General features: G+C 41.4%; 1 protein-coding gene across 1 annotated transcript; it reads left to right on the top strand.

The window, feature by feature from the left end:
• The first annotated feature begins 492 nt into the window (after positions 1-492).
• LOC118358025 (interferon-inducible GTPase 5-like) lies at positions 493-11,400 on the top strand. The gene is made up of 2 exons (XM_035735391.2): positions 493-1,155; positions 9,892-11,400. The coding sequence occupies exons 1-2, from the start codon at positions 582-584 to the stop codon at positions 10,518-10,520; spliced, it is 1,203 nt and encodes a 400-aa protein (XP_035591284.1). The 5' UTR covers positions 493-581; the 3' UTR covers positions 10,521-11,400.
• The last annotated feature ends 5,050 nt before the right edge of the window (positions 11,401-16,450 follow it).

Here is a 16,450-nt window from a genome sequence, read left to right as displayed (position 1 = left end):
ACATTTTGAGTGATTGTTAACTGTTCCTGATTTGCAAATCTTACAATAAAATAAGTTGTTTTGAAGAGACTGCAGTTTCTCTTCCTTTCTGGTTAGAATTTCCATGACAGTGGTCTGAGTGGGGAGGGGATAACGTAAACTTTGCTGTTATTGGCAGCGAGGTTTGGAACTCTTTCTTATTGGTCTATTAACAATTTTACTGCCTGGTGATGTTACCGGACAGGCCAAATTTAAATGTGATCATAAGCACATTTCCAGTTAATGGTGTACTTGTTTTTGAACTGTGTGTGTGTGTGTGTGTGTGTGTGTGTGTGTGTGTGTGTGTGTGTGTGTGTGTGTGTGTGTGTGTGTGTGTGTGTGTGTGTGTGTGTGTGTGTGTGTGTGTGTGTGTGTGTGTGTGTGTGTGTGTGTGTGTGTGTGTGTGTGTGTGTGTGTGTGTGTGTGTGTGTGTGTGTGTGTGTGTGTGTGTGTGCGTGTTCTAAGATTGCGTTATCATATATATATTGTTGCATATCCTGTTGTTCCTAGTCTCGCCTTTGTCAAACATACATTCACTTGCATTTATTGGAAATACGATTGCCATGAATACCATTTTGGAGAATAACGAAGACACAAAACTTTCAGCAGTAAAAAGAGAGATTAAAGAAGCAGTGAAGAACAACAGCTTGACCACAGCTGCATTCAAGATTCAAGAGTATTTGGAGGAGATTAATAATGTGGAGCTGAATATTGCTGTCACAGGTGAGACAGGCTCGGGTAAATCTACCTTTGTCAATGCGTTCAGAGGCATGAGGTATAATGATGACGGCGCTGCTCCAACTGGTGTGGTGGAAACCACCATGGAGGCAAAGGCTTATCCCCACCCAAAATACCCAAATATGAATGTTTGGGATCTCCCTGGCATCGGCACCGCTAACTTCAAACCAGAAGAGTACCTTCAGAAAGTTGAATTCGATCGCTTTGATTTCTTCATCATAGTCTCATCAGAGCGATTCAGAGCCAATGACATTACTCTGGCCAAGGAGATCCAGAAGATGAAGAAGAAGTTCTACTTTGTTCGCTCCAAGATAGATAACGACGTGAAGGCTGAGGGGAGAAAAGAGATGTTTGACCAGGATAAGACACTGGAAACAATCAGACAATATTGCATCAAAGGTTTGTCTACACACTGACAATGTACAGTATGCACAGTACCAGTAAAAAGTTTGGAAACATACATATTCAAGGGGTTTTCTTTATTTTTACTATTTTCTACATTGTAGAATAATGTTGAAGATATCAAAACTATGAAATAACACAGAATCATGTAGTAACCAAAAAAGTGTTCAATCAAAATATATTTTCAATTTGAGATTCTTCAAAGTAGCCACCCTTTGCGTTGATAACAGCTTTGCACACTCTTGGCATTCTCTCAACCAGCTTCATGAGGTAGTCACCTGGATTGCATTTCAACTAACAGGTGTGCCTTGTTAAATGTATATTTGTGGAATTTCTTTCCTTCTTAATGTGTTTGAGCAATCAGTTGTGTTGTGACAAGGTAGGGGCGGTATACAAAAGATAGCCCTATTTGGTAAAAGATGGCAAGGACAGGTAAAATAAGCAAAGAGAAATGACAGTATATCATTACTTTAAGACATGGTTGGTCAAAACAGAACATTTTAAGAACTTTGCAATTTTCTTCAAGTGCAGTCGCAAAAAACGTCAAGCTCTATGATGAAACTGGCTCTCATGAGGACCGCCACAGGAAAGGAAGACCCAGAGTTACCCCTGCTGCAGGGAAGTTCATTAGAGTTACCAGCCTCAGAAATTGATGCCCAAATAAATGCTTCACAGAGTTCAAGAAACAGACAGATCCCAACATCAACTGTTCAGAGGAGACTGCGTGAATCAGGTCTTCATGGTTGAATTTCTGCAAAGAAACCATCACTAAAGGACACCAATAATAAGAAGTGACTTGCTTGGGCCAAAAAACACGAGCAATGGACATTAGACCGGTGGAAATCTGTCTTTTTGGTCTGGAGTCCAAATTGGAGATTTTTGGTGTCTTTCTGGAATGCAGAGTATGTGAACGGATGGTTTCTACATGTGTGGTTCCCACCGTGAAGCATGGAGGAGGAGGTGTGATGGTGTGGAGGTGCTTTGCTGATGACACTGTCTGTGATTTATTTAGAATTCAAGGCACACTTAAAACCTCTTTGGGCTTGGCATCCCACTACTTCAAGTGAAACTGAAGGGTGCGCAATTCAAATAAATAATCATAAAAATGATGGATATTAAACATTTCTTTACATGCAAGTTTCTTATATTGGTTGAAAGTTTAAAGTCATGTTAATCTAACTGCACTGTCCGATTTACGGTAGGCTTTACAGAGAAAGCATGCCATTTAATTGTTTGAGTACGGCGCCCCACATCAAAATATTTTTCCACCGGCACAGTTTTCATAAATTCACAGCGATTAAAAATTCACTTACTTTTTGAAAATATTCCTCTGATTTGTCATCCAAAGGGTCCCAGCAAAAACATGTAGTGTCGTTTTGTTAGATAAAATCCTTCTTTATATCCCAAAAAGTATGTTAAGTTGGCGCCATCGATTTGAGTAATCCACTCGTTCAACAGAATCCAAAAATCTACCCATGAACTTTGCTTCAATAAGTCAAAATACATTTCTATATAGTCCTCAGATACCCAAAAATGTAATTAAACTATAATATTTCATACGGAAAAAAGTATGTTCAATAGGAAAACGATATCAGCAGGTGCGTGTCCTCTTCGTCACTCGCACATACACGAATTTCCAAGTCTGTGTCCCTGTGGTAAAACTCATAGTTCTTACTCGTTTTGGAAGAAACAAGCCTGAAACCTTGAACAAAGACTACTGACATCGGTTGGTGTTTCCGGTGTTTTTTCTTTGGATTTTCTCCTACCATGTCTATTGTGTTATAGTCTCCTACATTATTGTAATATTTATACAAACTTCAAAGTGTCTTCTTTCCAATGGTACCAATTTTATGCATATCCTGGCTTCAGGGCCTGAGCAACAGGCAGTTTACTTTGGGCACATTAGTCTGGCGGAAATTGAGAAAAAAGGACCCTAGCCCGAACAAAATTAACTAGCATGGCTACCACAGTATTTTGCAGCGATACGCCATCCCATCTGGTTTGCACTTAGTCGGACTATCATTTGTTTTTCAACAGGACAATGACTCAACACACCTCCAGGCTGTCTATTTGCCAAGAAGGAAGAGTGAATTAAAATGGCCCCCAAACAATTGTGTTTTTTTGTTTGTTTATAACTTATTTTTTTACTATTTTTTTGTACATAATGTTGCCGCTACCATCTCTTATGACCGAAAATAACTTCTAGACATCAGGAATGCGATTACTCACCACAGACCATCAGAATCCTTTTTCTTCTTTCACGACTCTGACGAGCCCGAGGCGGAGGATGTACAGCTCCCTCGGGAACAGGCCCCCGACCCCAGTGATCTGCGTGAAGAGGAGGAGGAGAAAGAGAGGCCGGATGGTGGGCTGCATTCTGAAAAGTAGGCAGCGATCGAATAAACCCCCATTCCCCCCAATTCTGCTCATAAACATGCAACCGTTGGACAAGAAATGGACAAGTTCTTGGGAAGAATAAACTACCAATGGGACATTAAAAACTGTAACATCTTATGATTCCCGGAGTCGTGGCTGAATGACGACAATATCAATATACAGCTGGCTAGTTATATGATGTACCAGCAGGATAGAACAGCAGCGTCTGGTAAGACAAGGGGCAGCGGTCTGTTTATTTTGTAAACAACAGCTGGTGCACGATATTTAAGGAAGTTTCGCGCCATTGCTCACCCGAGGTAGTGTTTCTCATGATAAGCTGAAGACAACATTACCTACGGAGAGAGTTCTCATCTATATTCTTCGAAGCTGTTTACATAAAACCACAGTCAGAGGCTGGCATCAAGATAGCATTGAATGAGCTGTATTCCGCCATTAGCAAACAAGAAAATGCTCACCCAGAGGCGGCACTCCTAGTAGCCAAGGACTTTAATGCAGCTAAACTTAAATCAGTTTTACCTCATTTCTATCAACATGTTGAATGTGCAACCTGAGGGAAAATAACTCAGGACCACCTATACTTCACACACAGAGATGCATACAAAGCTCTCCCTCGCCCTCCATTTGGCAAATCTGACCATAATTATATCCTCCTGATTCCTGCTTACAAGTAAAAATTAAAGCAGGAAGCACCCGTGACTAGATCAATAAAAGAGCGGTCAGATGAAGCAGATGCTAAACTACAGTAGTGTTTTGCTAGCACAGACTGGAATATGTTCCAAGATTCCTCCAATGGTATTGAGGAGTACACCACATCTGCCATTGGCTTCATCAATAAGTGCATCGATGACGTCGTCCCCACAGTGACCGTACTTTTGTGTCTTTACTAAAATTAAATTGAAGACTTTGTTTTTTTATCAAAGATTCTCTGTAATTAGTATTACACGATCAAACTGTTTAATCATGTAACTGTATTTAAAATGATGTATTGAAATGATAGGAGAATGTGCCCTAGTGGGCTAAACCGGCATGTTAGACAAAAGGGGGAGTCATCTGAGAAGTCACTACAGAGTGAAAATTATAACAATTGAAATGCTAATAATTGCACATGAACGCTCAGTCATTCGGGAACAATTGCAATCAATATATATTTACGCTCAGTGTTGAAGTCTCTCTCTCTCTCTCTCTCTCATATACCGAATTCCTAGCGGCAGACTAGTAATTCATATCAAAGACTTGTTCTTATTCTGTCAGTATCGATAGTCTAAGAGTTTAACCACGTGGTATGGTTAAAATATTCAACAATGGTCTGAGTTTCCTTCATTGACCTCTTGACGCTACCCATCCCATTACCGGGATAATTGTCATCAACAACCGCTGAATTGCAGAGCGCCACATTCAAATAATATTACTAAAAATATTTATATTCATAAAATCACAAGTGCAATATAGCAAAACACAGCTTAGCTCTTTGTTAATCCACCTGTCATGTCAGATTTTGAAAATATGCTTTACAGCAAAAGCAATCTAAGCGTTTGTGTAAGTTTATCGATCACTAGACAAAACATCATGAGCATCAAAGTAGCTTGGTCACGAAAATCAGAAACGCAATAAAATGAATCGCTTACCTTTGATGAACTTCGGATGTTTTCACTCACGAGACTCCCAGTTACACAATAAATGTTCCTTTTGTTCCATAGAGATTATTTTATATCCAAAATACCTCTGTTTGTTTGGCACGTTATGTTCAGAAATCCACAGGCTTGAGCGGCCACGACAACGCAGACGAAAATTCCAAATAGTATCCGTAATGTCCACAGAAGCATGTCAAACGTTTTTTTTATAATCAGTCCTCGATAATTTTTCAAGCGGCACTGTCTCTTTTTCAGTAGGAGTGGGAGAGAAAATGGCTGCCCAAGCTCTGTTGCGCAAGCAAAACTCATGCAAACACGTGATGCGATGTTATCTTTCTCGCTCATTTTTCTAAATAAAAGCCTGAAACTATGTCTAAAGACTGTTGACACCTTGAGGAAGCGATAGGAAAAGGAAGCTGGTTGATATCCCTTTAAATGGACCGAAGGCAGGCTATGGAACATGGAGCGTTCAAAATAGAAGCCACTTCCTGGTTTCTGTTATGCTCACAGACAATAATTTGACAGTTTTGGAAACTTTAGAGTGTTTTCTATCCTAATCTGTCAATTATATTCATAGTCTAACATATGGGCCTGAGGAATAGGCCGTTTACATTGGGAATCATAAAAATAGTGCCCCCTAGCTGAAAGCGGTTAAACTGTCCAAAATCACATTACACAGTATCATACTCACTCATTCATCTTATACAACAATTAGATGTAAACCTCATATCTGAGGCTATTATATAAACAGTGTTATGGTAATGTGGCCGCACCGTCTCCTATGAGCTTCCCCAAGTTGTAACAAACGGACCAGTTCGTAGCAGGATTCTTCACCGATCTTTTATACCTTCTCCACGTAAACATTGTTCGAACCTCAAGTTCTGGTGGAAGCAATTCCTTTGTTCTCTATGAAACTTCACTCTATCTCCATACTGTGTGGCCATATGGCAAAGTGTTCCCTAGGAATTTACGACCTCACTCTAACCACAGCAGTCTGGTTGTAGAAGCAGAGAGCGGGGGATGGTGCTCGCTGTACCCAAAGAGGGCAACGTCATGAGATAACGTACATAACCCATCCAGAAATCATGGATTACAGGCAGCATCCGCACTGAGATAAAGGCTAGAGCTGCCTCTTTCAAGGAGCGGGACTCTAACCCAGAAGCTTATAAGAAATCCCGCTATGCCCTCCAACGAACCATCAAACAGGCAAAGAATCAATACAGGACTAAGACTGAGTCTTACTACACCGGCTCTGACGCTCGTCGGATGTGGCAGGGCATGCAAACCATTACAGACTACAAAGTGAAGCACAACAGCCCCAACAGATCCACAGATTATGCAGTCTCTATGGCACTCCACACTGCCCTTTCCCACCAGGACAGAAGGAACATCTATGTGAGAATGCTGTTCATTGACAACAGCTCAGCGTTCAACACCACAGTGCCCTCAAAGCTCATCATTAAGCTAAGGACTAAACATCTCCCTCTGCAACCAGATCTTGTGCTTCCTGAATGGCCGCCCCCAGGTGGTAAGGGTAGGTAACAACACATCCGCCACGCTGATCCTCAACACAGGTGCCCCTCAGGGGTACGTGCTCAGCCCCCTCCTGTACCCCCTGTTCACTCAAGACAGCACGGCCAGGCACAACTCCAACACCATTATTAAATTTGCCGATGACACAACAGTGGATGGCCTGATCGCCGACAACAACGAGACAGCCTATAGGGAGGAGGTCAGAGACCTCGCTGTGTGGTGCCAGGACAACAACCTCTCACTCAACGTGATCAAGACAAAAGTGAATAATTGTGGACTACAGGAAAAAGAGGACCGAGCACGCGCCCATTCTCATCGACGGGGCTGCAGTGGAGCAAGTTGAGAGCTTCATGTTCCTTGGTGTCCACATCACCAACAAACTAACATGGTCCAAGCACAACCATGAGTCGTGAAGCGGGCATGACAAAAACATTTCCCCCTCAAAAGACTGAAACTATTTCACATGGGTCCTCAGATCCTCAAAAGGTTCTACAGCTGCACCATTGATAGCATCCTGACTGGTTGCATCACTGCCTCTATACCAGGTAGTGTCAGGGGAAGGCCCTGAAAAATGTCAAAGACTCCAGCCTCCCTAGTCATAGACTGTTTTCTCTGCTACCACACGTCAAGCAGTACCGGAGCGCCAAGTCTAGGTCCAATCGGCTTCTAAACATCTACCACCAAGCCATAAGACTCCTGAACAACTAGTCAAAATGGCTACCCAGACTATTCACATTGCCCCCTTCCCTACCCTCTCCACACCACAGCCACTCTCTGTTGTCATGCATAAATAGTCACTTTAATTGAATCTACATACAGTTGAAGTCAAACGTTTACACACACCTTAGCCAAGTACATTTAAACTCCGTTTTTCACAATTCCTGGCATCTAAACCTAGTTAAAATTCCCTGTCTTAGGTCAGGTAGGATCACAACTTTATTTTAAGAATATGAAATGTCAGAAAAATAAGAGAAAATTATTTATTTCAGCTTTTATTTCTTTCATCACATTCCCATTGCAAAAAGTTTACATACACTCAATTAGTATTTGGTTGCATTGCATTTAAATTGTTTAACTTGGGTCAAATGTTTCGGGTATCTTTCCACAAGCTTCCCACAATCAGTTGGGGGTATTTTGACCCATTTTTCCTGACAGAGCTTGTGTAACTAAGTCAGGTTTGTAGGCCTGTAGGCCTCCTTGCTCTTGCAAACACTTTTTAAATTCTTGGTAAAATAACTGCACTGTCCAATTTCCAGTAGCTATTACTGTGAAAAAAATGCAATGCTATTGTTTTAAGAGAGCTCCTAACAACAAAACACTTTTTTCTCCGTGATGGGTTTGATAAATTCACCTCTGAAGGTGACATGTGTACTTACAATCTCAAATCTTGCTCTGACTTATCATCCAAAGGGTCCCAGAGATAACATGAAGTTTAATTTTGTTAGATAGACCTTTTTAGGATATGAAAAAGGATTTTATGTCAACATAGACGATGCACGATCGATGTTGTATTTCCACCCGTTCAATTTGTAAAGAAAGGAATCTGTGAAAATCTAACCCTAAATGTTATGTTTCAACCAGTCAAATCACATTTGTATGTATTCCTCAGAGATCCTAGAACGTAAGACTTCACTACATCATTAGGGGTGTAGTATATTCTATAGGACACCAAATTTGGTCAGAGAGTGACACCTTCATTGCATGCCAATTACTCGGGCAGTCTTTACTTGACCACCAATCGGGGTCAAACACCAATTGGGGTCAAACAAAGCTAGCTAGATAGCCAATGAGCTGGGCTTTATGGCAGTGTCGGGTAACCCCATATCTGTCACAAAATGTAGCTGCTAACCTTGTGCGACAGAAAACCTTTTCCTTTTGGACAAAAATGATATGAATAGGGAGAGTTATGAGGTTACAAAAACTGGGTGTATTGCAAATGTTGAACTTATAATATGGCTATTAGTACTGGAAAAGCTAAGTCAAAATCCAAGTATACAGATTTGATGATATTCTTGCAGAAAAATGAAATGTGAATATGAATGTCTACTTCACGATTTGCCCAAATGTACCTAGGTGACTTTACACTAAATGTCATGTATTTGGCTCATACTTCAAGTTATCAGTCTGAAATGTTGCACATACACTGCTGCCATCTTGTGGACACCATCAGAATGACAAACAGAGTGATGGCTCAATGTGGGACCTTTCTGTTGAATTTCAAAGAAGGTGGTAAAAAACTGTTTTTTTTCTTTGTATTTTCTTCTCCCAGATCTATTGTGTTATATTCTCCTACATTGAATTCACATTTGCACAAACGTCATTGTGTTTCCTTTCAAATGGTACCAAAAATATGCATATCCTTGCTTCAGGGCCAGAGCTACAGGCAGTTAGATGTGGGTGTCATTTTAGGAGAAAATTGAAAAAAAATGGGGCTATCCCAAGAATACAACACCTGTTGTGTTCGGTGCATGTCAAATCAAATCAAAGTTTACTTGTCACGTGCGCTGAATACAACAGGTGTAGTAGACCTTACAGTGAAATTCTTACTTACAGACTAACCAATAGTGCAAAAAAGGTATTAGGTGAACAATAGGTAAGTAAAGAAATAAAAACACCAGTAAAAAGACAGTGAAAATGTGTCACCCGCAGAGCCTTGCTAGAAAAATGTGATTTGATTTGATGGAGTGCTGCATTAGATGACCGGGCCTCCACAATCACCCGAACAAATTGAGATGGTTTGGGATGAGTCGGACTGCAGAGTGAAGGAAAAGCATCCAACAGGTGCTCAGCATATGTGGGAATTCCTTCAAGAAAGGATTCCAGTTGAAGCTGGTTGAGAGAATGCCAAGAGTGTGCAACGCTGTCATCAAGGCAAAGGGTGGCTACTTTGAAGAATCTCAAATAGAAAATATATTTTGATTTGTTTAATTAACATTTTTTTGGTTACTATATGATTCTATATGTATTATTTCATAGTTTTGATGTATTCACTATTATTCTACAATGTAGAAAATAGTAAAAATAAAGAAAAACCCTTGAATGAGTAGGTGTGTCCAATCTTTTGACTGGTACTGTCTATTAGTGTATTCTACTGCTAACAAATACAAACATCATTTGTTTTTCATATTAGTTACTGTGTTTGTATTTGACGATACTTTGTTTTGCTCCTCAGGGCTTCAGGATCAGGGTCTGGGCTCTCCTAAGATCTTTCTCATCTCCAGTTTTGACCTTGGTCTCTACGATTTCCCTGACCTGGAGGAGACAATGGAGAAAGAGCTTCCTGACCACAAGAGGCATGTACTACTGTTGTCCATCCCTAATTTAACCCTGAAAATCAACCAGAGGAAGAAGGAGGCTTTCAAAGCCAACATGTGGAGGCTAGCTTTTGTATCTGGCTTAGTGGCAGCAATACCTATCCCAGGCCTTTCCATTGTTGTAGATGTAAGCATCTTGGTAATTGAGGTCCAGAGGTATTATCACGCTTTCGGTCTTGATGATGAGTCCCTGCAGAGCCTTGGTAACAGAATGAATGTGTCGGTGGAGGAGCTGAAAGCAGTCCTCAAGTCACCTCTGAACCAAAAAAAAATAAACAAAGATGTGATTGTCAAGTTGCTTCAAAGTGCAGCTCTATCAGCGGTGACGATGGCTGAGTACCTGTTAAGTAACATTCCTGCTGTCGGCAGCATTGCTGCAGCAGCGATTTCCTTTAGTACAACCTACTACATGTTGGAGAAATGTCTGAATGAGCTGGCTGATGATGCACACAATGTTCTGATGAAGGCACTGATGGCCAATGAGTGAGATAATGTTCAAGATTGAATTGCAATCTAGATCTGTGTTTGCGTTCTTTCTTGAACACTATCTTCAAACAAGGAAATGCAATCAAGGAAATACAGTTAAAAGTAGATAACTAAATTATGCAGCTTGAAGATAAATGTACAAATAAAATTTAATTGATCAAAGGGACATTAAGTTCACAATAGTGTTAATATAGGCAAGCATGATATAATGGCGTGGGGTTGTCTTCGCTGCATTCTGCTACCTACTGACTTCCACACTTAACAGCCTGAGCCAAGACGCAGAGAGATTGGTGGGAGTAGCACTTGAGACACCTGTCACTGAGTAGACTGATGGTCAGCCAGTAAATGTACAAATCAAATGTAATTGATCAATGGGACAGTATGGTCACAATAGTTTTAATATAGGCTAGCATGATATACCGTAATCTTACTGCATTAGATGGGAAATTCATATTGGGATATTTTTACCCATAGTAAATTACTCAGTATATACTCCAAAAATATACATCAGACTTACCATTTAACTTCAGTATAATCTTTGTAATCCTAGACTTTTGAGAACCAAATCGGATGCGATTTGAAACTATAACATGATATTTAAACGTTGCTCCCTCTAGAAAGTGGATTTGAAAATAATCCTAGTTTAGAATGAATCAATGTTAATTGTACAAAATATTGTACAAGTTCTGGTTCTACATGGTAACATAAAAAAAAAAAAAGAAATGATTGTCCAGTTCCCTAGGTGGCATCTCCTGAAACTCAGCTTTTTCTTTATTTAAGATGTATTCTGTAATCTCAGTGAATGCACATTGTAAATGTAATTACATTATCATGACATTCTCTCATAATGATCAAAATAAACTTTTATAATGTACAACAAAGGTGCTTGATTTTAGTCCTGTATTGATGCTTTGCCTGTTTAATGGTTCATCCGATGGCATAGCGAAATTTCTTATAAGCGTCTGGCTTAGTATCCCACTCCTTGAAAGCAGCAGGTCTGTTTGGGATATGTACATAGAGTCACTGCGGGGACAACGATGTGGATGCAGTTATTGATGAAACTGGTGGCTAACTAATTTTACCTTCAGATGTGAATGTGTCAAAACTGTCATGGCGGAAAATGTTTGTTGTTGTTGATTGCTCTTCTCAAACAAAAGAATGGCATTTGTTCTCTGTAATAGCTTTTTTAGAATCGGAAAACGTAGTTTCTAATATTTTGAAGGATGTAAGGATGTAAGACACTTGCATATTCAAGAATGTTTAATGTTACGACGCTGTATTTTTAGTTAGTCACTCTGAAATTTCCCCGGATGTTGATCCCTGTACGGGGATCGCAGCCATAAGAGGTTTTTAATACATACGAGCAGCTGCAAGTTAGATTCATCTCTGAGCTCAGTCACGGAAGGAGCTCCAAGAGTAAGTGGTTACATGTCCTTTATATAGTGGGACGTAATAAAACAATAATCATGTTCACACAAGTTATTTTACTGTGTTAGGTTGCAGACATAACATGAGTCTATGAAATGCATAACATCACAGTCCAACCCAATTCTGCCACAATTCCCCCTTTGATGCCATGGATACCATAAGCATCGCCATACATGACATTTCTGACATGACATGACATTTCTGAGCTGTTGTCAGACAGAACTTAAAATCTTCTGGTTTCTGGGAAATTGGCATTTTACACCGAAAGGGGGGATCCGAATGGAACTTCTGAAAATTAACGTAACAATTATTGAGGTTCATAGGTATCGGGGTAATTTCCAATAAGGCAATCTGGATCCCCGAAGGAAGGGGGAGACAGTGGCGAGCACTTCTGTTGTCATCACAACCTGGCGGGGAGGAGATAATGCAGTTTCTCCTCACAAATGTCATCAGGCATGAGAACAGAGAGATTATTCTTGACCCACCAGCGCACAGGTGCCTCCATTAGATGCTAGGAGAATATCCAAAGCCAATCTATTCTGTAAAACCATAGTACACTTAGCCACAAGTTAAGCAGTTAATTCTTCAATAGCAGTAGCATTACCCATGCTTTCTACTTAATTTGCTCGTTCGCTAATAGAATCAAGATAAATTGTCGTGCCGTAACTGGTAATTAATGCAGAGAATATTTTTTTTGCTGGGCATTGGTCCTCCTATACAAGTGGGAGAAAGAAAGGGTGATTCACGGGTACTGGGGTAGCACGCACAGCAGGAACAACATAGGCAACATTTGTAGACAGATAATAGTAGGATTTTTCCCAACACACATAGTTCCACATACTGAGGAAGTAGGGTTAGCATACACACTAGCATACACACTCCAATGTCATTTTAGAGACTTTTGCAGTACGTCCAACCGGCCACACAAACGCAGACCACATGTAACCATGCAAGCCATGCAAGGACCGCCCCATCCAGCTTCTTCACCTGCGGGATTGTCTGAGGGGATGCTGAGGAGTATTTATGTCTGTAATAAAGCCCTTTTGTAATAAAGCCCTTTTGTGATTGGCTGGGCCTGTCTCCCCAGTGGGTGGGCCTATGCCCTCCCAGGCTCAAGCATGGCTGAGCCCCTGCCCTGTCATGTGAAATCCATAGATTAGGGACTAATACATTTATTTTAATTGACTGATATCCTTCTATGAACTGTATCTCGGTAAAATCTTTGAAATTGTTCCATGTTGCGTTTATATTTTTGTTACAAAAATAACCTGTAGAGTTTAGGCCAGGGTGATGGGTTGCTTGGGCAGAGAGGTGTGATTATTAAAATCAAATCTTCTCATATACTGTAAAACACTTCATCTTCCACCCAATCAAGCTCTCAGTCTGTAAGGTTATCTGCTTCTCTTCAAGTCAGAGGGGTTATCAGAGATCAGGTTCAGGTCATCTACTTCTGGGCTTCCCCCTGTGGAAGCCAGGACTCGTTGGAGCGGAGAGGTTGGGGAGAGGTTTTCTAGAACATTCACCCACCTTTGGCTCCAACTCTGCTATCACCCAGACAATGCCAAGGTTGGGGCGGCAGGGTAGCCTAGTGGTTATAGCGTTGGATTAGTAACCGGAAGGATGCAAGTTCAAACCCCCGAGCTGACAAGGTACAAATCTGTCGTTCTGCCCCTGAACAGGCAGTTAACACACTGTTCCTAGGACGCCATTGAAAATAAGAATTTGTTCTTAACTGACTTGCCTAGTTAAATAAAGGTTAAAAAAAAAATTAAAAACCAGAGTGCCCCTACTTGGTTGTAAGCGTAATAGGAGTGACATCTTCTGGCTCTGCTATTTACTTAAAGTGGGAGGAGTGGATCCAGGTGTCTTTCACTAGGCACTTTACCTCCGTTGGGGTGGTGAGGGTCATCTGATGTGGTCCCTTCCACCTGGGCTTTAAAGGTTCTTTACTTCTGTTGTGCCTCCTGACCATTACCCAATCTCAGGGCTGGAGATCGTGATGGGGACGGCCATCTGGGGGAGTTTGGGCAGCAGAGACCTGTGAGTGAACAGCTCGAATACAGTTAATCAGAGTTATACATTACTTCATCTTAGTGTCAATCCAACAGATGCAGATCTGGAACTGCAGCTGGTGGTGATGCGGGGGTCCTCAAGGGACGGGCCATCAGTAGCACATTCACCCAGGTAACACTTGTATGAGCACACATTTCTGGCAGTTTATTTTTCAGAACGCCATTGTAGCTGTCAAGGGTGTGTACGGTAGGCGAAGTCAGGTGCAGGAGAGCAGAGTGTAGTGAACAGGCGCACTTTAATTCCGCTCCACAAAGTACAGCACATAAAAACAATTCCGTGCCAAAAACACGGAACATGGCAGTAAAATGTAAAGTAAAACGCCCAACAATAATCCAGATCACAAACAAACAATTACACAAAGATATTGAGGGGAAACAGGGAACTAAATACATGCAGTAATTATGGAATGAAAACCAGGTGTGTAATAGAACAAGACAAAACCAATGGAATATGAGAAATGGAGCGGCGATGGCTAGAAAGCCGGTGACGTCGATCGCCGCCTGAACAAGGAGAGGAGCTGCATTCAGTGGAAGTCGTGACAGTAAGGTTCTACAAGTCCAGAACTTTACGGTTGAAACGGTACATGGACAATTCTCTTAACTTGCATCATGTCACAAAGTTATTTCAGTATCTTCAAGTTGAAGTGTTTCCCCCTATCTTTATCATAACTTTGTGGTACACCAAATCGTGGAACAATAACATTTAGCCACAGTCTTTGGTTCCTCATTAGATGTGGGGAAGGCTTCAATCCATTTGGAGTAGCTTTCAACCATTACCAACATATATTATTTTATTTTACAGGTAGGCATGTGAACAAAATCTATTTGCTTATCTACCAAAGGGCCCCAGGGAACTGGTAGGCTTGACAAAGAGGTCGGTACTTGCTTTCCTGCATTGTGTTCTTGACCAATTAAACATTAGTCACAGATTTGTGCAGCGATCCCAGTAAATTTGGGTGTGTATCACTCTTTTCTACAAGCACTTACCATCATTCCCCCTTTGAACACAAGACTCACACAACGATTCATGCGTCCAGAAAATAAACTAAATCAGAATAACAAATCAAATTTGAATTACAACCCTTGATAACTCCATAATGGAATTATTTTAGACCATAAGGGAATTCAAGGAATAGTCAAATAGACTAGAGACAGGTTTCCCTCACACCACTCATGCACTTGTTGTATGTGAGTAGCTCACCCTCCCTTTGCGCCCTCAATGAAAGCTGCCGTTACCGTCAATATTACTCGCCAACGTGCAATCATTGGACAATAAACTAGACGAGGTAAGATCACGACTATCCTACCAACGGGACATAAACTGTAATATCCTGTGCTTCACGGAATCGTGGCTGAATGACGACATGGATATTCAGCTAGAAGGATACACTCTGCACTGGCAGGAGAGAACAGCACACTCCGGTAAGACGAGGGGGGCGTGGTCTGTGCATATTTGCAATCAAGAGCTGGTGCACGAAATCTAAGGAAGTCTCTAGATTTTGCTCACCTGAAGTTGAGTATATTGTGATAAACTGCAGGCCACACAACTTGCCTAGAGAGTTCTCAGCTATACTTTTCGTGGCTGTTTATTTACCACCACAGACCGATGCTGGCACTAAGACCGCACTCAGTCAGCTGTATAAGGAAATAAGCAAACAGGAAACCACTCACCCAGAGGCGGCGCTCCTGGTGGCCGGAGACTTTAATGCGGGAAAACTTAAATCAGTTCTACCAAACCTCTATCAACATGTTAAATGTGCAACCAGAGGGGAAAAAAATTCTAGATGACCTGTACTCCACACACAGAGACACGTACAAAGCTCTCCCCCGCCCTCCATTTGGTAAATCCGACCACAGCTCTATCCTCCTGATTGGAGGAAGCACCAGTGACTCGGTCTATAAAAAATGGTCAGATGAAGCAGATGCTAAACTACAGGACTGTTTTGCTATCACAGACTGGAACATGTTACGGGATTCTTCCGATGACATTGAGGAATACACCACATCAGTCACTGGCTTTATCAATATGTACATTGAGGACGTCGTCCCCACAGTGACTGTACGAACATACACCAACCAGAAGCCATGGATTATAGACAACATTCGCACTGAGCTAAAGGGTAGAGCTGCCGCTTTCAAGGTGCGGGACTCTAACCCGGAAGCTTACAAGAAATTCCGCTATGCCCTGCGACGAACCATCAAACAGGCAAAGTGTCAATACAGGGCTAAGATTGAATCATCAGGGCTTGCAAACTAATACAGACTACAAAGGGAAGCACAGCCGCGAGCTGCCCAGTGACACGAGCCTACCAGATGAGCTAAATCACTTCTATGCTCGCTTCGAGGCAAGCAACACTGAGGCATGCATGAGTGCATCAGCTGTTCCGGATCACGCTCTCCGTAGCCGACGTGAGTAAGACCTTTAAGTTTT

The sequence above is a fragment of the Oncorhynchus keta genome, chromosome 25 (assembly GCF_023373465.1).
Source record: "Oncorhynchus keta strain PuntledgeMale-10-30-2019 chromosome 25, Oket_V2, whole genome shotgun sequence".
NCBI classification, from domain to species: domain Eukaryota; kingdom Metazoa; phylum Chordata; class Actinopteri; order Salmoniformes; family Salmonidae; genus Oncorhynchus; species Oncorhynchus keta.
The sequence above is the reverse complement of the archived record's forward strand: the minus strand, read 5'-3'. Positions and strand labels throughout refer to the sequence as shown.